Genomic DNA, 24,326 nt, shown 5'->3' with positions numbered 1-24,326 from the left:
TGCCAGCACATACTCGTGGGACGATTTGTCCAAACGTTTAAGTACAGGGGTTTACTCAGGGTTTCGCAAAGAAGGGTTTGAATGGGTCAGGCAAGGAAAACATAACTATCGAAACTAACTAAAGTGGAATGACTTCCCCCGGGTCAGTTTCTCGGCTCCTCCCCCACACAAGTCTCCTCCAGTCTCTTTGTCTCGTTCTCTTCTTTGATGCATTCCCGAGTATGTCAAAACAATTGCTCTAAAGCATTTGCCAGGATGACAGTTCAGTCTCGGGCTAATGAAAGGAATGCAGGCCTCCAACAATCTTTAACATCCTGCTAGACATGCTGTTCAAGTACCTTAGTTTATCTGCTCGTTTGCAGAGAAATGCACTGGACCCCATGAACTGGATGGAATAGTAGTATTTTTATTTGCTTACATTTCCTTTTCTCACCCGCTTTTTCAGTGTTTAAAATTGGACGTAAGTGGTAATGTGTGTGGTCCCGTGCATGTAACTAACGTTTTTTAAAAACTGACCAAATGTGTGCAGTGGCATGGAACATGGATGATCCCAGGTACAGCCGGTCATGCTTTGCCGGCCCAGCTTGGCAAACAAGAAGTCATTGTTCGAAGAAGCAGTAGCGACCAGAACAGAAGAAAGAGTACTTTGTAGGAGTCTCGCTTTCTTTACTAAGAGCAAGAGGGAATGGTTTGCTCTCCCAAAAATGAAAGTTGTATGGGCGGCACCTCGATAATGGCACAGAGCTGACTTACAATACCACACATAATACTGTAGATGTCGACACACTAAAGCCCTGCTGACATTGTGCAAAAGTCCGTACTGGGTGGGCCACACAGTGAAAGAAATATAGTTAGGTAGGTAGTACTTTACAGTATCGCAGAGGAGAGCTGGACAGGGCTGCCTCATGCATAGTAGGCAGGCAGAAACATGCAGTCATTACAGAATGCAAGGCCTTCAATAAGCAGTGTCATTTGTGATGTCAGACCATAGGTTTGCTCATTACTTTTCATCTTGTTTAGCACTTCTGGATCACACTGCAACTTTCTCTTGCACTCAGCCATCTCCCCACTCACCTCCTTTGCTCACAGCAAGTACAAAGAGGTTATAGGAGCTTGAAGCAGAAGTTATCCCTCCGCTCTTATGTGAAAGAGCCCAGGAGGTGTGCAGGTCTGTTGGTTTGCACTGATAGTGACCAGGAGAATCCCTTTATTTATCTACACCACAGTTTCACAACATACAGCCTGCGGGTCAAGTGCGGCCGGGCATGCTATGTTTTGCGGCCCGGAAGGGTTAAAGACTTTCCCAATGTAGGGCGGTCCACAAGCAACAATGGCCGCCCTCCATTAGGAAAGTCTTTGTTTGTCAAGCTGTGAAAAATACTGACCCTCACATAGTGCGTGTGCTGGACCAAAAGAGGGCCCAAAAGAGGACACTGTGGATGGCGTGGTTAATAATGCTTATTCCCAGAAGGCATTTCAGCATTGCCATGCCAGCCGCAGCACACGTTTGTGAAGATGCCCATCTGCCTGCCCTCCTTCTTGCTTGTCCACCCCCAGGTAAGTACATTCTTGTTTGGGGGGGGTCAGGGTGGCGTTTGGTTGGGGAGGGCGCGGAGATGGTGTTTTGGTGGCGGGAAGCATCAAGATGGCATTTTGGTAGCAGGGGCATGTGGGGATGGGGTTTTGGTGTGGGGGGCTTGGGAATGGCATTTTGCAGTGGGCATGGGGATGTTTTGTGAGGGGGAATGGGGAGAGTGGCTTGTGTTGCAGAGGTACATGGTTGTGACGTTTGCTGGGGGAGGCGTCATGGGGCATGGCATTTGCTTGATGGTCATGGAGCATGGCATGTGGTTGAGGGTCAGGGGGTATGGTGATTGCTTTCGGGGTGGGGAGCCACATGACAAATCCCCCCCCACCCAACTACCGCCCCTCACCACTCACATTTACTTGTGTGCCCACTATAGGCAGTATGTAAGGTACATTCAGCTCTCTGGCAAAATCAGTTGTGCACCCTGATCTACACATATTCCGTTTTGCAAGTACTTCTATTCAATTTTTTTTATGTCAGTCCTGCAATTCCATTCCTAACAAGCATTGGCAAGACCACCAGTTTTGGCATGCACACAGGCACTAGATAGGCATTTGCCAGGCAGTGTCATAATATGTCCAGGTACTAAGGCCATGTACCAGCTGTTGCCATTTTACGGCCAGGTAGTATCATTTCGGCAGTGTTTGAATAATCCCTACCCCACGCTGACACAAAAGTATGCCTGTGGAATGACAGATTCTGCATATACTCTGTTACAGTTTTCGGGAATTTTCATCCGAAGGTCCTAACCATTATGGGAATGTTCTCCCTGTTGGTGAAGATGATGTATGGGATCCCTGGAAAAATAGATGGGCCTTAACTCTTCATAGAGAGTCTCTTAATCTTTGGAATTACAATTTATATCCAACTAAAGGAGGTCCATGGGAAACAGCAAACAACCTTTTTAAAAAGCCACATTAATAAATCGCGCAATCGGATTAAATGAGTACAAAAAAAGTGATAAACTGGAACGTGAGAGATATGAACAGAGGGTTAACAGAAGTAAGATACACTCATATTTGATGAGACATAACACAGATATAGGCATATAACAGAAAATTCATCTTGAGAAGGCTGAATTACTCAAACTTGGCTCCAGGTGGAGTGGAAAAGTTTCGGGTTCATCATTTTCTACCTATGTAAGCAGGGTACTAATATGGATCAGACATCCCACACAGCGTGTACCACAACAAAAAGGATGTGAAAGTGGGGGATAGATTAATGGAGAAATATACTCTGCTACCGTGTACAAATGGACCGGAAATTGACCAATCAAAATGTTATGAGAAAATGGGGGAACTGATAGCACGATATTGAGATGACTGGGTGGTGTGGATGGGGGACTTTAATTAAGTACAAAAAAAGGACGCGTACACTCTGAGCAGAAGTAAGCGTCCTCTGGGATTGTCGTCCAGATTTACGCCTTGTTGATATGTGGCGGGTGAAACATGGGGTCCAGCTTTGCTATTCATTCTATTTGGCAGTACATGGATCCTACCGCAGAGCAGATTATGCTTTTATAGGGGAGGAAGATATGGAACTGATTAGAACAGCAGAATTCTTGGATAGAACCCTGTCTGGCCATGCCCCACTTTGCTTAGAGATTGAAATAAGAAGGCAAACTGCCCCCAACAAAAACAAAACAATAATAATTTCTTTTTGAATTCTAACCCAAAGTAAAGACTGGAGCAGACATGTTCTAATGTGTGGTCTTCCAAAAAACCATGCCCTGAGATTGTTTGCCTTTGCAGAGAAGGTTGCAGACATCCCAACTTTCACTGTGTTGGATGTGAGCTCATTATTCAACCTTGTCTTTCTGACACGCCCTGCTTTGCATTCTGGAACTTCTAGTTCGTCATTGATGATGGGAAATAAAACCAAAAGCACTTTACAGAGATGCAAAATGGCACGAGTAAAAAAGAATGGACATGCAGAAAATTCTTTAGAGCTCTATTTCTGCATATTTTTCAAATATGAATGTGAATTCAAAAGTGGTGCTAAGTGAAATGAGTGGGTAGTCATTTCAACATTACTTCCTGCAATAAAAGGACTTTAGACTATTCTAACTGATCTGTTAATTTTCATGAACACAATCTATTGTCTGAGAGAAGCAAAACATGTGGTAATTCTAGTGACATGAACGCCATAAGTCCCGGTACTACATGCAGAGATCATCAGTACCCTGTGACGATATGCGCAGATCTGGGCCGCAACCTTTACAAACACATTTGAATTCCTTTTAGCTAAAGGAGCATTCAGTGAGTTGTAGTTGTCTTTCACTTCAATTGAACCAATGGGATAACAGACCTGATAGCAGTGATTTGTTAAACCTCTTCAAAGCTACCAAGCGTCAGCCTGCATTGTCATATGTTGTGTTCATGGAATGGCTCACTTGATAAATAATTCCATTTTAGATCCTATGTATCAAAATGTACTTTCTGTGGGTATCCTGAAAACGGAGTGCATGTGGTTTTTGAGGACTGGACACCTGCCTCATAGAAACTGCGGGTGGAGGAACATTTGCACAATTACGTGTTGTGATTGTATAGAGCATATCATTAAATCACTATATCGGAGGAAAAGGCAGAATCCTAGAAGAGCATTTCAGGTTCAATGTATCCCAACAGAAGGGCCACGTCTCGCCTCAGACTTCACCCAACCTTTGTATTTTGTTGTAGTGTTTAGAAATGGCTAAGAATGCGAGGTGCAATGATTTCAATGTACACTATGGGCCTCATTACGAGGAGGGCGGTAAGGGGTTAACGGCGCTGGTAAAGGTGCCGGTGGCGTTAACCCCGTACCGCCCTATTACGAGGACCCTTACCGGGACCCGCTCTGGACGTCTGGTTTTATCAGATGTCCTTTGCGGGTCCCGCGAGGGGACAAGCATGCTCACAACGGGCACGTCATTAACGGGCCCGTTGTTAGCATCATCCCCATTCCCACAATGGGAATGGAGATACATTTTTACTGGGTCCATGGAATGGGCAATTACCGGGTCCGCCAAGGTCGGCATGACCCGGTAATTGCCCATTCCTTGAACCCGGTAATAATTCATAAGGGCACGGCTACCGCCAGGATCCTAATGAGGCCCATAGTATTGGGGCTGCCGACATGCTCCATTATATTGTTATCAATGTCATGGGGTGTGCATCACCCCTCTGTTTTGATGTACACAGTTAACACCTGTTAATGGTTAATGCATCCATTGTATCACTTTTTATCTGAGTGTCTAAGCCAGAATGCTTTGCGCCAGCAATGTCGATAACAAGCCACCACCCTCTGAGTCACTGCACAGAGTGTCTTCCTCCTCTTCACAGAAAAACAGCTTGCCCCAGGCCAAACAGTGATTCACAGTTAGGGTGCAACTCACCACAAAGTTGGCATTCCAGAAAGTGAAAACACTGCTCCAGGTTGAGAACTTAATCAGTCCTGATGCTTTTGCTTGCCACGCACAAATATTTCTCCTTTTTCTCTGCTTGTAGCACAGTTGAGAATCTCTGCTGACTTGGATTACCAACAATGAGTACCCGGCGGGGGTCAATCAGATTGTTACAAAGTCCCACCTACCAGAGCTCTGTGTCCTGCAGAGTTCCTTTGCCTTCATCGTCAGGCCGCCATGGAAAGGGAGAAGGGACTATTTAGTCCCCCCCCATCCCTGGCGGCCATTCTTTTTGCTTTTTTATTCTCGAGTTAAGAAACAGTATCACCGCCGTTTCTCAACTCGAGAGAAATGACTACTGCTTAAAAGAATCACAGCTGCCATCGTTGGAGAGAGCTGATGTGCTGCTTCTGGCTCTCATCCTATTTTAAAGGAGAATTAAGAACATGTCCACATCACGAACGAAGGAATTCTCACAACATTCTGGAGCGGCCTAATCGACGAATGCAGCAAGTGAGAAGACTTCAAGACAAGCCTTTGTTCTATTTTTCTGTTTCACTACTCTGCACCTATGAGAATTGAGAGGGATCTCCCCACTGCACAAAACATGAAGCACCTGTGTGGCTTCTAACGAAACCACTGCTGCTCCCTATATCTTCCTACTGCAGCCAAGCACCCCAAAGGTTATGGAAAGTTGGGCATCTTGCAAACACACCCCTAATGTATATGCATCTACAAAACCTTTAGTTGAAAAATAGTAAAGTTCAACCAATTTATCGCAACGAAACCCATGTAATTAGGCGTGTGTTGGAAATTACCACAACCTTAACTCAGAATCTCCTCCCCCGTTGACATCATTCATGATGTTTTTTATGGTGCCATTGATGATCCCATTGCTGATCCCGTCTGTTATACATTGTATGTGCGCAGGGCCTGTGTTGCAATAAATTGATTCACCTTAACTGTGTCTCAACTAAAGATTTTTCATTGAATTTTAACGGGTTTGTTATGTTATATCTTCGCGCCTCGGTAGCAGTAACCATATGCCCCTGAACATAGACTTCAGCTGTGGTTCCTGTCCCCTTTTCCTCAATTAGGGTAAATGACCATGACCTACTGGACACACTGCAACAATTGTGCTAAAGGATTGTGGCACACTGGCTATGGTGTTCAGCCGTGGACACTGACCACTTTGCACCAATCACGGTAAAAGGACCACTGTCCATAAAGGCATACGTATAGGATATATACAGAAGAACTAGCTAGAAGGCAACAGAGCACAGTGTAAAAAAGGTGGAGAACACAGAGTGAGCACGACAGGGTGTGTAGGGAGAGGGGTGGTGGAGACAGAGGTTCTAACTGGGATCAATGGGCAACAAATGGTTCCTTAAAGAGATTGTAATTGTTTATTTGTAAAGCACTTATACACAAGCAAAGTGCTTCAAAGTGGGAGGGGAACAAGGGAATACAGGGTCATTCTTAGGCCTTGAAGTTTCCAAATGATCTACAAGAAATGACTAGCATACTGGCTTGACGGCATTACTACTAGTGAAATGCATGACAGGAAGGAAGGCGAAAGGGGGGGGGAGAGGGACAAGACATACAATCCATAGGCAACCATACTCGGCCAGAGACGTTTCAGATAGTGCACATGCATGACAAAGAGTGAGGTAATAGGTGAGGGGGAGAGAAGTAGAGGGACATACAAAAACAAAAACTAAACTAAACAAACAAAAACTACAGTACTAGGTGAGGCAAACTAGGTCTAGTACATTCTAGGTAATTTAAGTGCGCAGACAGGAAGTGTAAGGGAGCGGCAGGGGGACAAGCACGCACAGTCAAGCAGTGACCTCGGTTAAGTGCAGAGAAGTTACCATTGTCATGGAGTGAGTTCCAGAAGTGAAATAGAGGTGAGCAAAGAGCAGAGTCCCTGGGGCAAATGGAAAGACTGGTGGGAGAGCCTGGGACCTGTGAGGTTCTGTAAGGGCACCAGGCGACGAGTCAGCAAAACGGACTGATTTAGGGAAGAGAAGGAGGAGGGAATGGAGATGGAGGTTAGCAGGGGAGAGGGAGAGAGAAGGAGGAGTTTCCAGAACTTAATGAGATCAGGCTCAAGATGCTGAGGGGAAGGGAGGTTGTTCCAAAGGGAAGCACCTGCAGAGAATAAAGATCTACCCCCAAATCTCTGTTTGGAGAACTGGCTCACCTGCATAGAGTTGGAAGAGGACGAGCGGAGGGCTCTAGAAGGAGAGTATTCAGGAAGAGAGAGTTGAAGATAGTGCGGGCCCCGGCCCCAGAAAGCCTTCTGGACAATGAAGAGGGTCTTGAACTTGATCCTTGCAGCCACAGGGAGCCAGTGTAGGGATTTCAGCGCCAGAGAGATGCAGTCCCTGGGCTTTAGGCCAAGGATGAGTCTTGCGGTCCTTTTCTGGATGAGGTGTAGTGGTCGGAGAGTGGAAGTAGGCAGAAAGAGAAAGAGACTGTTGCAATAGTCCAGTCTAGAGAGGACCAGGGCTCTGAAGACAGTGAGCCTCTGAAGGAAAGTGAGAAAGGGTAGAATACCTCTGAAGAGGTGCAGCTGGTAGTGGGACTTTTTAGAGATGTCTGAGATGTGGGGGGAGAAAGAGGGAGTGGAGTTGAAGATGAACCCGAGATTTTTTGCCTCACTAGTGGGTGACGGCGCAGGGTCAAGGGAGGCCGGCCAGAGTGAGAGTGGCAAAGCGGCAGCAGGGGCCCCAATGAGGACAATCTCTGTCTTGCTGGCATTGAGGCAGAGATCGTTTGCAGCACACCAACACTGAATTGTGGCCAGACAGTCAGGAATGAGCGTGGAGGAGGAGGCTGAGGGTAGCCTGAAAGAGAGCTGTGTGTCATCCACATAACACTGAAAGTTGGATCTGAAGGCAGAGAGCCGGTGGGCCAGAGGGGCCATAAAGACATTGAAAAACCAGGGGGATAGGTTGGATCCCTGGGGGACACCACAAGTGGAGAGAGTGATAGAGGATAGAAAAGACCCAAGTTCCACATGGGACGGACGTTCAGAGAGAAAGGAGGAAAGCCACGCCAAGACCTGGTCTGTAATGTACAGGGTGTCACTGAGACGGGAGTTCAGGATGTTGTAGTTTACTGTATTGAAAGCAGCGGAGAGGTCAAGGTGAACGAGGACAGAATGAGAGTTAGAGTCAGGATTTGAGAGCAGGCCTTCACAGGTGTCCAGAAGAGCAGTTTCACTGCCTATGGATTCTGTGAAGCCAGGCTGATGCTCATGGAGACAACCAACAGATTCAGTGTGGAGGGTAAGCTGAGAGATAGCCAGCTTCTCCAGGAGTGTTTACAGGAAAGGAGTGATAGAGATCGGACTGTAATTTGCCGGAATAGAGTGGTCGGCAGAAGGTTTTTTGAGCAAACGGTGTACAAGAGAGTGCTTGAGAGAAGTGGGGGGAACACCAGTGGCAAATGAGAGGTTACAGAAGTCTGCCAAGGCTGGTGCAAGAGTGTCAATGTTGTCCTTGATGGTTTTTGAAGGGCAGAGGGCCACCTGTCTGGAAGATTTCATAGACTGGACTTGTCTAGAAACCTCATCAGGTGTGACAGCCAGGGCCCAGTTCCTTGCAGACTTGGAACATTTCAGCCGTGTTGTTGGATGCCACGGAGATGCAGGACTTAATATGGACTCTCTTCTTGGACTGGATGGAGAGTCTGTATTGCCTTTGAAGAAGGCGGCAGGCCAGCTTGTCAGAGGGTGCACCTGAGGATCCCCATTTCCATTCTTCTGCTCTGCACTTGCGTTTAAGGGCAGCCAGATCAGAGTTGTACCACGAGTTGCACTTTTTGGTAGGCTTCAGTCGGAACTTCATGACAGGGGCAGAATGTCGAGAGTGTTAGGAATGAAGAGGTGAAAGTACGAGAGGGCTGTGTCAGGGTGGGTGTCAGCCTTCAGATCTTACCTGACATGCAGGAGAGATGGGTCCAATCTACTGTATGCCCGTTTTGCTACAAAGTGTAGGTAGAAATTGTAACTTGCACTTTCAGTGAACGGCACTGAACATTCCCTTCAACAGCAGGCGCTTGTGTTTGGGGGTTTGTATTGTGCGTGGGAGGGGGCGCAGCGATGGGGTTTGTGGGCAGCAGGGGCAAACCAATAGGGAACATAGTTCCACTACTTCTTTTCATACACTTCAACCACTGGCCTTTCTACGGTGTACAGGAGGAGCAAACAGCACATGATATAGTTCCCATTCATGCTATCTTAACACGCAAGCTAACAAGAAGCCTTTAATGATCCCTGCAGCTAACAAGTTTCAAGATGTATTCACTGACAAAGCACTGAAAGCAACCTGTCATGGTGGCCCTTGTTAGGGCTAAACGCTACAAGTGCAGAGTATCAAGCAGAATATCAGCAGACTATTGGGTTATTTGGTTACCAATGGCCACCTATTTCTGGCTATAACTTCCATGAACACATTAGAGGGAGACTGGCACAGGACATAACTTTATTTATTTAGGTTTTAAATGGCCAACTATAGTGGGACATTCACAAACACTAGCAAGCTCAGAACTCATTACCAAGTCCCTCTTTCCTTAGCTAATGGCGTAGAGAAGGGGGCGCCTCTACTGTAATGTCTCTATCAAGAACTCTACACCCTCAAATACACAACACTGTAGCGGTCAATGACCAGTCATTGTACTAAACAGGCTCCCTATGCTAAACTCTGTGAAGACCAGGGTGCAAGGTAGTTCCTGAAACTATGACCAACATGTTTCCTGTTGAGGGTCTCCTTTTAATCCTTTCTCATTTATCATCATCCACAGAAATCCATCCAAATGCTGGAACAAAGCACTCATTGGGAGTACTCACCTTCTGGAAATAAAGGTTCTCTACCTTGTTCACTCTCGATGCCCCTGGCCTACCACTTTCAGGTTTCTGATGCTCAGCTCCCTGGTCAGGGAGGTCTTGAGGGCCATGCCACTAAGCAGTCTTGTGGCCTAGAGTGATATGCCTTGCTGCTGCCTTCTTCCTCCAGGTCACCCTTCTGGAGACCCAGCGTCCTCAGCAGCTTAGACCCAGTAGCTGGTACAACATGACCCAATGGCACATTCAGAACTCACCTTGTCATAAACTAATATTACCAATTTTTCCCCAGACATGTGTCCTGTACCAAGATACACATATGCTCTCTTTGTCATTCACACACAATGTCCCCCAACTGCGCCTGGACTGAGAATGGGACTAACCAAAGTGAGTCTGAAAGAGTGATTCTGAATGAGTGGTGTTGATTATATTATGGGAATGTTTACTTTTGTGTCATTTCTTTAGAAAAATGTGGGAAGTAGTAGTCCTTTCTGCCGAAAACAAGATCAAATGTGTTTATACCAAAGTTAGTCCCACAGATCAAACAACAGTTAATGTAATGTTTAAGTATGAGAAGAGTTGCTTTGTTAACATATTTTCTGGTCCCTTATTCCTAACTGTATCATGGCCTGGGGTGCAAAGCATGGAGTACAAATATGAGCTTGGAGTGTAACTATATGTGCCCTGCATATTAAAGGCTAGTATCTTGAAGATAATAGAGCCAGTTCTGACCCTTGACTGTGCCATGCTGAAGCCTCCGGAGCTAAACCTTATCATGAGGCATCTGGAGCCAGAGTGGGGCCTCACCTACAGCACTTTGAAGCAGCTAGAAATTAAATTAGTCTTATCTGTAGAATCCTAAGGTTTCTGGAGCCACCGATGAGCCCCATATGCAGGATCTTTAAGCATCCAGATCTGAGCGTTATCTGCAACATTAAGAACTGTCTACAGCTAGAGCTGAGCCTTATGTGTTGCTTCTTGGAGCATCTAGAGCTGAGCCTTATTTCTTGCATCTAAAAGCATGTGGACATGAGCCTTATCTGAAGCATGATGATGTATATGGAGCCAGAGCTCAGCCTTCTATGTTGATTCTCGAAGCATGTAGACATGAACCTTATCTGAAGCATGACAATGCATATGAACCCAGAGATGAGCCTTATCTGTGGGACTTTGAAGCTTCCACATATGAGTCTTGTTTGCTGCATCATGAAGTAGTTGGAGCCAAAGCTGATCTAAACAAGCAGAATTTTGAAGGATGCAATGCTAGAGATGGTCCTTAGGCATATCTTCTCCAGGGACCTCGAGTCAGTTGTGCTGAGCATTAATTGCAGCACCATGAAGGACCTGGGGCAAGAGGTGAGCATTATCTGCAGAACCTTCACAAATCTCAAGAGCGAGCTGAACTGCGTCTGTAGCATCATGAACCCCCTGGGGCCAGAGCTGAGTGTTATCTGCCGCTCTTTCGCAAATTAGGCTGAGCTATATCTGCAGCAACATGAGAGACCTGGAGCCAGATAAACATCATTGTCTTCAGAAGGTTCCAGGAATCGCTAGTGCTCATCACAACTCACCACAACTGTTGGAAAACCTATGTTCATAAATAAAGTGAAAAAAGTCATATCTGTTTCACCACATGTGAGTCCAATGGGTATCCCTCCAAGCGCTGACAGGCCTATTGGGTCAAATCTGAGCCACAGCTACAGCATCACGAATGATCTGATGTAAATGTAATGTTGCTGTCTTCTGAATGGTGCACAGTGTTGCTAGAAACGTACACTAGACCGCAACTATGTTCACCACACCTGCTGGAAATTCTCTGTTCATAACTATGGTTTGTGTCTTACAGAAACTGCATTAAGGGTGTGTTTTCAGACTGGCAATGGTCTATACTAAAATAAAACAATCCTGGCAGAGTAGGCTGATATGACAGTGTCAGATGTTTTGGGGCCAATTGTGGGCAATTTAATGGTAGCATTAACAGATATTAAGAGCCCTGTGATCTTTAAAATGCCTAATATGCCGCAACCTTTCAAAATATGCACTCTAGGGAAATACTGAATTTGTCATGAAAAGTAACTAATTGCAATTCGCGACTGATTGCAACATTTAATTTGTGCCTATTCTTCACTCCAATCGTACACTATGTATTTTTTGTAATTTCCTGCCATCCCACCTCACCCCTCAGAATATATTACTTACCCTTAGCCGCCTTGATGCATGGTTATGCTTGGGGGCAGGCACTACAATACCAATGGCCTATGGGGCCTTGGCTGTCTGAGGGGTTGCTGGCTTCTGCTGTCAGGCAGCATGTACAGGTTTACGGAGAAAGAATCAATGCACGGCAGAGTTGCTGTGGGTGAGGGGTCCGTGATGGCCAACAGCTGTACTTCACTGTGGTTTTCTATTTTAGTAGGGGGTTGGCACCAGAGTCAAATGATGCTGTATTTAACATGTCAAAAATTCTAATTTATTCAAAAGATTGAACATGTGATCAGATTTTGCAGTTAACCATGTGGTGTTTCATGTCATTTTGAAACTATGCCATCTGTTCCACATAGTAGTAGTAGTAGCAGAAAGGTGTATCCGCAATACATATCAGCAGAAAGGTGTATCCGCAATTAATCCTAGTAGCCCGGTTGGTAATATGTGATTTACCATTAAAACCTTCAGAGAAGGAAATCCCCAGGTAATCAAAGGATTCCATAGTGTGAAGTTTCTTGCCCTGTAGCCAAAAAGGGCATGTTTTGGCTATCTTAAGAGTGCCCTTTGGCTTGCAAACTAAAACCCCAGATTTATGTTAATCATATTATGAACACGTATTTGTCTATTTTTTTAATGAGTATCTTTTTAGTAAATGTTATTTGCTCCAAAGAAAGGTTAGCAAAGCCATTTTAGATGACCTGTTTACATGTGGATTAAGCTTAAGGTTGGAAAGCCTCAAGCTTATGAGGCTTGTAACTTTTCTAGGGATTGTGGAGCAGGAGAATCTAGGGAAATATATGGTCTATTACACCTCCCTGATAATGGTCACCAATCTTGTGTGCATTCTTCTCTCTGTCAGGAGGCTTTCAGGAGATCCAGAGTTCCCATGGGCACACATTTCTCAAAGTGGTCAAGGAACCAAGGGTGAGCAGCCTCCTGACCCTGTGGCACCAATAGGTCTGCTGACATATGCGAAGCATGCATGCCCTGGACTGTCCAAACCCCCTCAAACTCTCCTTGTGTACCATTGCTGTCCCCTGACCCTGCTCCACCACTTCCAACCCTTTTGGAACCCAATAGGTCAGCCAACTTTTACGATCCTTCTACAGTGCCGAAACCCAGATTGTCTACCAGGTTGATGCTTCCCATCCCTGGGGCTCCAATCTCCAGCCTTGCATTCCACCCCAACGTATGTTTTTCCATCTCGCCAAATTAAACCAGTGGACTGCTCCCTTATTGGCTTTAATGTGTGGTCAATACCCTAGAGTACAGCCACAGCATAGACTGAGCGATGAGATCTTGAAAGGACAGATTCTGCAGATATATATCACCAGCCCACCAGTATTACCTGTCTCAGATTAATTTCCTATAGTGCCATTACAGGGACCACACATGTGATGCCAAATCCATAGTTAGCACCTTCATTGGGGGCGCCCACAAATCAGATTGCTCTAAAACCGAGCTGAATCCTATGATGCAAGCCCAGGTTCTAAGCAGACAGAGCAGTGGAGACACCAGCTGGCCATCTTCCACTCCACGTCCTGCTCTCCCTATCTGCCAGCCCTCACTCCGTCTGCCATCAGCCCGCATTCACCTGATGCAGCAGCGCCACGCCACACCTCACCCTCCACCCATGGCCACTATGGAAATGGAAGAGGAGGTCCTCGCAGAGCCCTGCCCTCCATCTGCAATGTGGCCATGTTAGGTGAGGAGGTCTTTGTGTGAAACAACGGGTCAAAGACTTTCCATGACCCACTGATTCACAGAAATGTATTGCTATTTGCACCCTGTGGGTTAGCCTTTGGGTGCTAATAGCAAAAAGCACCCATTCGGGGGGATTCACCAGCTGGTAACAGCAAGGGGCCCAGTGTTGAGGCCCTCGCAACTCCAAAAAATGAGGCTGCTCCCAGTTCTTCCCTAGTAGCGGGCCATGGATACACAAAGGGGGCTCTTGATTTCACAAAGGATCAACCAACTGTGTCCTACCAACCTGACCATGTCTCACCTTTCTCACTACTGATTGAAGGGAGGGAGGGGACAAGAGGGGAAAGAGGAAATGTACCGGGGTTGTATATTTCGCATTTCTATTTATGTAAAGAGAAAGAGAAGAGCTTTTACTAGAAGCTCTGTATATTATAATGTACGGTCTGTCAAGGGAATCCCGATTTGCGTGTTTTACATTAGTGTAAAAGATGGATTGAAAGATACATTAACCAGTAGGGAGGCTTTGGAACAGATATATAGGAAGGTCACAAACCCACAATGAGAGCAGGCATACAGAATAAAGCATGATTTTCAACATTTAGACATATGTGTAGGTGTTAGGGTGGGATTGCAGTTCAAAGAGGGGGGCGGTATCACCAAACAACCTGGGCTCTCCTTCAAAGGAAAGTAGGTGTTCCTTCAGGGCCCTAATGTTGCTAAAGTGGAGCTGAACATGCAGTCAGGGGACAGAGAGTTAGAGAGCTGGGGAGCGAGGGGCGTGAAGGAGTGAAAGCACATGGTAGGGTAGGGAGGATGGAAATAGAGCGGCTGACATTGATGCAATAAGTCTCCATGACAAAGTGTCCGCTTAGGAGCTGCCTAAAGAGAGCAAACATCAATGCCTAGAGCAAAGTGGCCACGTGTGGCTACATCTTTAGTGGACAGCAGGCCACAAAATGTGCACTCGCCACTAGCCACTGGCGAGAAATCATTCACGCTTGAGGAGTAAGAAAAGTGCGCATTTGAGTAACTGCCATGCAAGCCAAGAGGCAAGAGACTTAAATGCTTGGCTAGTAGCTTGCAACTTGACATTGCGTTGTCAATTATTTGGATCTCACACACATTTTACTTTTGGGCTTCGTTTTCTTACAACGCAAAGTTTTGCAGGAAAACAGAAATGGAGGGCATCAGAGACAAGACAATGGGGGTCATTACGAGGTTGGCGTTAGCCGTGCCGGTAAATACCAGCACGGCTGCCGCCATACTAATTCATTTTCTGGTGCCTCGGGACTGGGCAATTACTGGGGCATTACAGCCCCGGCGGACCCGGTAATTGCCCATTCCCGGGCGCCGGAAAATATTACTCCCCATTCCCATTTGAGTTCCATTGGACTCAATGGGAATGGGGGGTCGGATGCACCGGCACCATTCATGAATGGTGCCGGTGCATCCGTCAAGGTCTGCAAGCGTGTGCTGTTCTGCCCAACAGGTCAGACCTGCCAGGCTGAAAGACATCCACTCGCAGAACTCGTAATTTGCCGGTTCAGAAATAAAGGTACCTGCAAGCTTACTGGTACCGTTGTTTCCAGACAGGCAAACTTGTAATGGCCCCCAATATGTGGCTAGCCCACTTGAACCCCAAATCCATCACAGAAAGAACTGCTCAGCCAAAGGGTAATGTGGAAAGAATTGCAAGGTGCTGTGGTTTGATCATGGCCCATCCTTTGATGAGACACTCCGACTTATAATGCCTTGGTTTATTAATGACAATTTAACCAAGGAACCTTCCCCCATAAAATCCGGTCCAATGGTTCCATGCCTTTCATTTTATCTTGGTAGAGTTTGAGTTTTTGTTTGCTTTGCTTGTGTTGCTCTTGGTAAGGTGACATTCCAAGGAAGCAGTCAGTATGGCTTTCTAACCTGAGTGTCACTTCAGTCAAGAGAGCTAAGAGGCAAACACTGACTACCATCACTACTCCTTCTGAGCTTCCCCCATTATCTTCTTTTGGGAGCGCTCTTCCGCCCAGCAGGTATCATTCTGAAAAAGGAGGAGAGGCGTTTTGGATTATCTCATGATTTGCTGTTCGACGAAGTGGCCATTACCTTAATGCCCACTTTTTCATATGATAAGATAAATGGGTCCTTTCCTGAATTGTTTACGGGTCAGATTGACAAACTAGGAGTCACATTTGCAGGGAAAAAGACCATTTGCGCTAAGAGATACAGTTCTTGGAATCAAATTATATTTGGCAGCCTGGCTAGATCCCTTATGTTAGAGGATAAGTCTATATCATACTGTTTTGCTATAATAGAGTTATGTGGCCCCCCGTTGCAAGTTGTGGTCAATTTTGCGTTGCCCATCATCCTTTTTTCCCATCCATTGCCCATGTAATGTCCCGTTAGAAGGGAAAGCATCACAATATTCACCAAGGTCTGCAAAGATGAAAGGTGGTCTAGGTATTTGGGCCGAACTGTGGATGGATTTAATGATCCTAGTACAGTCCACAACTCAGGCATCAAATATTGAGTCGGTGTGTACCCTCATTTTGCTGGAAGAATGGATTTGGAGCAGTGTTAGGTGCATACACATTCAGCATTGGCCTAAGGAATGGAGTAAGTCTGGTTTTAGGGATTAGGTTTCGCATTTGTAGGACAAACATGCCGTTTTTTGGTCACACATCAAATAGGTGGTGGAGGCTATTTCACAAATATCTCCAGGGAAACTGCCCTCAGATACTAATATACTCCAGTTCTCTATATTGCAGCACCCTCCGGTATCAACAGATCTTGTGTAAATCTCTGATGGCAACACACAACAACTATCTCCTGTGCAACACTCGTCTGATATCCATATACCACTGTATTTCTAGTGCAACTCTCATCTGATGCAAACACACCAGCTATCACTAGAGTACCACTCCCCTGACAAGAACCCACTACAGCTCCGCCCAGTGTAACTCTGATATCTACACATTACCACTATTAATAGTATGCTCCTCATCTGATATTAACTACTGCTATGTGGGGTGCACCTCTCCTCGTATATGAACACAAACATATGGTCTTGAACTCATTTGTAAACTAATTGTACTTCAGCTTGGTGCTGTGTAGCCAGCCTGAGATGCAATAGTTCGCCCCTCCCGCCTAACAAAATACCCGAAAATATACATCTGTACAACTCTATATTAAATGTGTGGTATGTGCGCCTACAAAAAATGCACTGGGTGTGAAATGTCTGTTAATCACTCCAAATTATACCTAAGCATTCACATAATGTGTGTGTTATTATTACTTAACCAAATAATATTAATTTTGTCGACTTTGGAAAGATGAATGGCAAAGTCAGCCACAAACCACCTGCCACAGGTGAGCTCTGCTGAGATTGATGCCAGTGAGCTTGGATCTCTGGGAATCTGGCCCATCCACTGAGCTCTCTTAGCTGCATGTTTCACAGTTCCACCATCTGTGGTGAAATTTACCTTGCATTTGACCAAAATACAACTATCGTTAGTGCGATTCCCCATAATATTGGGGCACAAAGGCTTTCTCTAGTGCACGGGTCTGTAACCATTGTCACTCCGGGGGGTTTGCACTACAACTCCCTTCAGTCCTTGCCAGAATAGTTAATGTCGAAGGATCATGGGAGTTGTGATCCAAAACATCTGAAGAGCCACGTGTTGTAGACCCTGCTCTAGTGTAACTTACCAATGATTAACATCAACCACCTCTGCTTCTTCTCTCATACCAGACTGTCTGGCCAGAATTCAGGAATGGTGTGCCACCAATGATCTCTGGCTTAATTCCAATAAGACTGAGATCCTCTTCATTGGGACACCCATTTCCTCCTTTCCTCTCTCTCTCTCTCTGGCTGCCCACTCTGGGCCCTCTTCCTGCTCCTTCCTGTGAGGCTAAGAACCTTGGTGTCATCTTCGTCTCCACCCTCTCTTTCTCCCCTCACATCTTTGACGTCTCTAAGAAGTCGAACTATCAGCTGCAACCATTTCAAAATGTGAGTAACGCTGAAAAAGAGTCTATAAAATCCCGAGCTAATAATGACAATATGCTTACAAAAAGAGCTGACAAAGTAGAAGGCATAGTCATTCGTAATAGACTTGACTATGTCAATGAATGCCAGAGTCAACCCCAAAACACTAACTACTATGAAAGACTACCTGAAGACCCTACCAAAGAACTTTCTAAAACGATAGAAATTAAAGTCTCTAAAGCACTAGAAAGAGGTTGGATGTACAAGCAAGAAGCGGAATACCTGATCAATACTAAACCTTCAATACCCACGTTTTACTGTCTCCCTAAAATTCACAAAACACTAGATAAACCAACAGGGAGACCTATAGTTGCAGGCATACATTCAGTGCTGGAACCACTGTTAAGTACATCCTAGCAAAAACATTTCTAACAAAACACTTGCATGTATATAATCAAAAAAAGGACAGAAAAATTCCAGCATATTAGTGACTCTCTGATAACAATAATACAAGAGAGCTAATCATGACCCCTGTTAAGAGGCATGGCACAATTCTCTGAACTTGGTGCCACCCTTCCAATACCACAATATCTGACAGAACGCCGGGTGCCAACGGGGATGAGATTCGCACCAGATAGGGCGTTGTTAGTAAGAGCGTGTTTGGGTGCGGTCACTGTGCCAGGGTCAGGGGACAGGCTGTCTGTAACATTACTATCAATGATAGTCCGGCCATAACGTTTCAGTCTTCCCAGTACTTGGCTGGCCTTTTGACCGTCCCTAAAGACTAATTTAACCGAGTCTTGATGGTTTTTTCTGATCAGCCTATGACAACCCACTATGCTTTCCGGGGTCACGAAGGCACAATCCCCAATTGAGTGGAGCCAACGGAGGCCTTTGTTCAAGAGGGCATCCCTCGGTTCTCGCCTGTCAGGCGGCATTACCCCATGAAGAAATACCATGGGCACACTTGGGCTCCCCTGTGCTTGGTGCTTGGGCAAACCCCCCAGGACGATGGTTACAAGAACCAGTTGCCTTCACCATGGGGCGCTTGATACTCTCGAAACTAGTGGCACAATCAACCATGATTGGGGCATTATCGCACATAGTAGGGTGCCTACGGGGCTCTCAAGGTGCATTAAATTTTAGTGGGAAATCAGGCTGGGGCTGACTTATCAGAGTAGAGACACTGGAGACATCAGGAGCAATGTTCATATTGGGGCGTGAAGGATATAGCCCCACAGCGGCAGTGGTAGTATCTCTCTCAATGGGCCCTCTCTGACCCCCCCTCCTGCACCCTCTCCTTCCCTAGGCCTCAATTAGCTCTAATAACAGTTTTTGATAACTACAAATTCTGACATCACACGGCCGCAGGAACAACCCCAGGAAGTTTGGGCCTCTGTATGCGGGGGACCTATGGGAAGTGAGATTCCTTGGTTGGGAGGGTTAGATGCCCAAAGGGGGGTTAGCCAATGGTAAGAACTAGCCCCGAGTGCCCTGCGAAGATATTCTCACTCCAGGAGCTGCAGATGAAACTGCCCATGGAACTGGGGGAACACTTTTCCTCTATAGATCCTTCTGTGACCATGTCCATGTCCATATCTATAAATTCTGAGGCATGGGGTACAAGGGTAGACGGGAAGTGAGCTGCAGCGTGTCCCAGTAAATCAGGTGTCAGGTGGACAGTACCAAAAGGAGGCCTAGGTGGTAGACCGCAAGGTGCAGTGGTGACCAGGGGGGAAGCCGGTAAGGCGCAGTCCTTGAGGAATTTGGATAAACCTGTGAGCACCTTCTCAGTTCCATTGTCCAATGGGTTGGATATCCCAACAGCAGCCATATAATTGGGTCTCCGAGGTTTAGAAAGTAAGCTTGTGTTGTGCACAAGCTTTTGATGGTTTGTGCAGGAGGAGCCGTTCCTGGGTTTTTGCAACATCGGAATTGGCCATGAGGTAGGGAGGGACCCCACAGTGATCCCAGAGACTATTATAGGGATGGGGTCTGTGGAGTGTTTGTGTGTGAGAGTGGAGAGTGCAGGAGTAGAGGAAGAATAGGAGTAGTGAAGTGGTAGTGGTAGATGTGATGGAGGTGGTAGGAGTAGTAGTTGGGAGTAGACAGTAAGTAGCATGAGTAGCGGCGTAGCAAGTAAGTGGAGTAGGCAGTAGAGCGGTAGTTCATAGTAGAGGTTGATAGCACATGTTAGTGAGTAGAACCATTAGTAGACTGACAGTAGTAGTAGGAGGAAGGAAGGGTAGTAAAGGGATAGTGAAAATAATGGAGTAAGAACAGCAGAAGAAGGAGAGTAGGAAGAGTGGCAGGGAGTGTGAGAATAGGAGTAGCTAGTGGTAGGAGTAGGGCGAGGAAGAGAAAATAACAGAAGAATAGCAAAAGGCAGGGAAGTAGAGTGGGAGGAAGGAGGGAAGAGACCATCACAGCGGAGGTAGATGTAGAGGGGTAGTTTGAGGTGAGATTGCTAGTAAGAACAGGAGTTAGGGGGGAAGTAAGATCAAAGGGTAGAGCTAAGAAGGCTGAGTGGGAGATTCAAGTGACATTAGCACGGAGGGAAAAGAACCTCTTGGGACTCAGGACAGGAGAGGGTCCGGTGAGCCTGTGTGTGCGAGTAGAGAGAGAGTAGTACTGTGTGGAAGGAAGCACCATCCCTACCTCCTCTAGAACACTAAGCAGGGCAGGGAGAGGGAGTGATAGAAGACCCCTAGGGAGTCAGGCAGCCAACGCCTTAGGGAAACCACACATAGTCTTAAAATGAACAAGAGACAGTAGGGGGCGGTCAGCTGGCTCTTGCTACTAACCTCCCATTACGGACGCCTGTGTTAGGGAGGTGGGAAGACTGGGGAAGTTAAGAGAGAGAAAGGGACAGCCCTAGTGCCAAATTCCCCAATAAACCCTTAGCCCTGAGACCTACACGAGAATCCCTGGTCCAAAATTATTGTACAGTCCCAATTAACACCCTTGGACTTGCCATTCGTGTTGTTCTTTGTCGGGGGGGGGGGTCTACCCTGCCAAACTAGCCAAGTCCCTCTATTTCAAGTGTAACATTCGTTGGATATTAGCACAACACAGCTATATCTATTGAAAAGTACTTCTAATATTATTCATGACAAATTCTTGTGTTAATATGGGGCAAAGCTAACATATGTTTCACAAAATCTATTGCGCTTCTTCAGGGCATAGCATTCAAAAGACACAGAGTTTTAAGGTGCTGATTTATACTTCTAAGTGTGGAGAAAGTTATCAGTGCCATGGTAGGAATCGCACTCACCCTAGGTTTCTAATGGCTGCCAATTTCCCAGTGTTTTAATGTATAAATCAGCGCCTTATAACTAGAGCTCTTTGAAAAACTGTTCACTGAAGAAGTGCAAGAGTAGTGAGAAAACTGTGTTGGCTTTGCTTCCTATTATAACTGGGCTTTGTTGAGAATTATAGCTGCGCTGCCACTGTAGACTATTCAATCACCTGAGCAAAGTTGGGATTAGGAGGTCTTAGCGTTTGTCTTGTACTGAATGTCAGGTGGAAATTAGGAAGGTGCTCCCGTTGAGCTCTCAAGGAAGGCTAGTGCCCACCAAAGTGTCCTTATAGGACTACATCTAATATTAAGACACTACAGCATTTTTAGCGTAAGCCCCTCACACTATTATGACACAGATATCTTGCGTGACTCCCCTTTTAACATTAACGCGTGTGTCGATAGGCTAACAATACACCCGCAACATGAACACATGCCGTGCCTTTCTTTGGCGTGGCTCATGCTTGAGAGTCACACACACCCTGCTGGTAGCTGCGGCCCACACAATAGCTCCCCCCTGCACCACAATAGTGTTCAGCTGGTTACTGTGTTCTCATGGCAGCAAGTTTTGCCCCGGCCGTTTTCACCATGCTGTTTTCACTGTGGCCATTTTGGCGATAATGTGTTTTTTTTGTTTTAACAAATATATCTGTCGTGTGTTTGTGTAGGGGTTTTGGGGTGGGCGCGGGTGGGTTGTAGTTGCCCCCCCGCCCCCTATTTAAAAAAAACGGTGACTTTCATTATTCTTGGCCGACAATTATGTTTTTTTTTAATGTACAGGAAACACATGGGCGTGGTTCCTATTTCAGTCTCTTTTCTTTCTATGCCTCACTCCCCCTCCCTCTCTCTCCTGCCCTCCCTCAAACACCCTCCGTGTATTTATTGTATATTCCGGGAAGCCCTATACAGCGCGGACGTATTGCCTAGTTGATGCATAGCATTATATTGAAAAAAGCATTAGCAATGCCAACCGTTGTGGCTGGTGTGCAGGCAATTGCCAGACACTGCCGTTATGGTATTTACTATTTATTTGGTGGCAACAGCTGGACATGGTGTGAGTACCTGGGCATAGGATAGTAGTCCCTTGCAAATGCCTGTTCTCAAGCCAAACTGTCGGCTTTGCCAATGCTTGTTTTGGACAGGGCCTTAGGTGTGAGGGAACACTAATTATAAATCAAGTAGCTGAAGGCACACTTTGTTAGGACATGTTCAGGACACCAGTAGAGCATTTATAAAAACCTGGAATGAAGACCCTACCTCAGTAGACTGCTATGAAATAACATTGCATGACCTCCACAGGACACAGTTTGCTGTTACTGCTTGCCAGAGCTATTTTAAACAGATCCCTAGGGGGCAGGGGATGTTTTGGGAGAGAAAGGGAATGCCAAAGAGACTAGCATGGACATAGGCAGAGAATGGATAAAAAAATAACCAAACCCCCCCACACGCAGGCTGTGTGTCACCCATCTCAAGACTCTCCTATCCTCACTTCCCATGACAATAGTTTAGGCTTAAAGGCAGCGCTTTCAGCACCAGCTAATAGTCAAAACTAAAAAGGAAAAACAAAAATCAACCAATCCTGGGTGCACACTGTTTCGCCCCGCTACCAGCCCCACACGAATATATATCAAGAGATGGATTCCTGCACAGATACCACTCAAATCACCCTCGTTTCGTATGTGCCACCCTCGTTTGACTCAAGACTCCCAGCATCCAAAACAAGCCCCCAACCCAACAGAATCAATCTACCATCACACCACCTTCTTCTCCCTTCCAATTGTTAAACAGCATTCAATACAATGGCACTACTTTCCAAAAAGAGCTGATCTTCACCCTCCTTGATGAATGAATTGGTTGATGGGGGACGGGGGGGGGCATGCCATGAGTTTGCAATCAATAATAGCCCATGAAGCCGAAAGACAACAGCCACACATTGCATACACGTACATTGATGAGAAGCCCAGAAAGTGACCTACCGAGACCATGCACAGCGGCTATGCCGGCTAGCAGCACTGACAGCAAGGGCAGCGTCATTCCCGCGCTCGGCCTGGCTCCTCCGTCCCACTGTTCACGGGTACTTGGGCGATGGTCTCCTGCGGCGGCTCTCTGAGAGGGGCTCCTTAGGCCGTGGAAGGTTCTGGTTTCTGTCTCTCTTTCCCTGCCTGCTACCTTTTCTCTTCTGAACACGGTGGTTGGGCAGGGCTGAGGAGACAACCTTTAGCCTCACACCCCAGGGACCGGCCTGTCCCTCCCGTCCCTGTGAGTGTCGTCTTTCTGCATTCCTGTCACTGTGAGACGGCGCGGGCCTGGCTCGGGGACCTTCAATGGCGCCAAACAGGTCCGGCTGCTTTTTGGGGCTGCTCCTGGCATGCAGCTCCCATAGCAGGTGAAATGGTGAATACAGCGCTCGTGCCACAGAGAAGGGGACAAGGCTTGGGTCATAGCGGCACCTTCTCTGGCTTGGCCTTAAAGGCATCTGGGCACAGCCAATTCTAGGATTGGCAGGGCCCATTTGCATACAAGTTGACATCGCTGGGAAGGGCCAAAACAAAAAATGATATACAAAATCGAGACATTCAACGGATCTCTAGTGCTTTTCACAATAATGTTATAACCAGTGCTAAATCACTTTGTGATTTGAAAATGAATGGTCACTAATATTCAGTGCCTTAAATGGGCCAGCCTTACCCAGTCCTCAGTACCTGCACTTCTTATTTTTTAGCATTTGAATACCTGTACTTCTCAACACCTGAAAAAGAGTACTGGTCTAGGTTGCGTGGTGAAAATTAAAGATTTTCATTTCACTTCATCGCAATTTTAAGGACTAAGCTTATGCTGTGCCTTCTCCCTCCTCCTCTCTCCACCACCCGCAGTCCCCATAATGTCTCCCTGCAGAACAAAAGAAAAGACAAACATGCATCTACTGTGCTCTCAGCGCACTAGGCGCCAACCACCCAGCAGAACGAAAGGAGAGAAAAGCATGCATCTACTGTGCTCTCAGCGCACTAGGCGCCAACCACCCTGCAGAACAAAAGGAGAGAAAAGCATGCATCTAATGTGCTCTCAGCACAGTAGGCGCGAACCACCCTGCAGAACGAAAGGAGAGACAAGCATGCATCTACTGTTCTGTCAGCACAATAGGTGCGAGCCACCCTGCAGAACGAAAGGAGAGACAAAAATGCATCTACTGTGCTGTCAGCGCACTAGGCGCGAACCACCCTGCAGAACGAAAGGAGAGAAAATCATGCATCTACTGTGCTCTCAGCGCACTGGGTGCGAACCACCCTGCAGAACGAAAGGAGAGAAAATCATGCA

At 46.4% G+C, this 24,326-nt stretch overlaps 1 protein-coding gene across 1 annotated transcript in view; it reads right to left on the bottom strand.

The window, feature by feature from the left end:
• Positions 1-23,201, bottom strand: part of UPK3B (uroplakin 3B) — a 185,165-nt gene extending 161,964 nt beyond the window's left edge. The window contains exon 1 of the mRNA XM_069614955.1: positions 22,988-23,201. Within this exon, the coding sequence (XP_069471056.1) occupies positions 22,988-23,045 (58 nt within the window). The 5' untranslated portion in view covers positions 23,046-23,201. The remainder of the gene's footprint in view (positions 1-22,987) is intronic.
• Between the last annotated feature and the right edge of the window lie 1,125 nt (positions 23,202-24,326).

This window comes from Ambystoma mexicanum, chromosome 9, assembly GCF_040938575.1.
Source record: "Ambystoma mexicanum isolate Mex_15411 chromosome 9, UKY_AmexF1_1, whole genome shotgun sequence".
Lineage (NCBI taxonomy): Eukaryota > Metazoa > Chordata > Amphibia > Caudata > Ambystomatidae > Ambystoma > Ambystoma mexicanum.
This window is presented reverse-complemented; position numbering and strand designations above follow the sequence as displayed.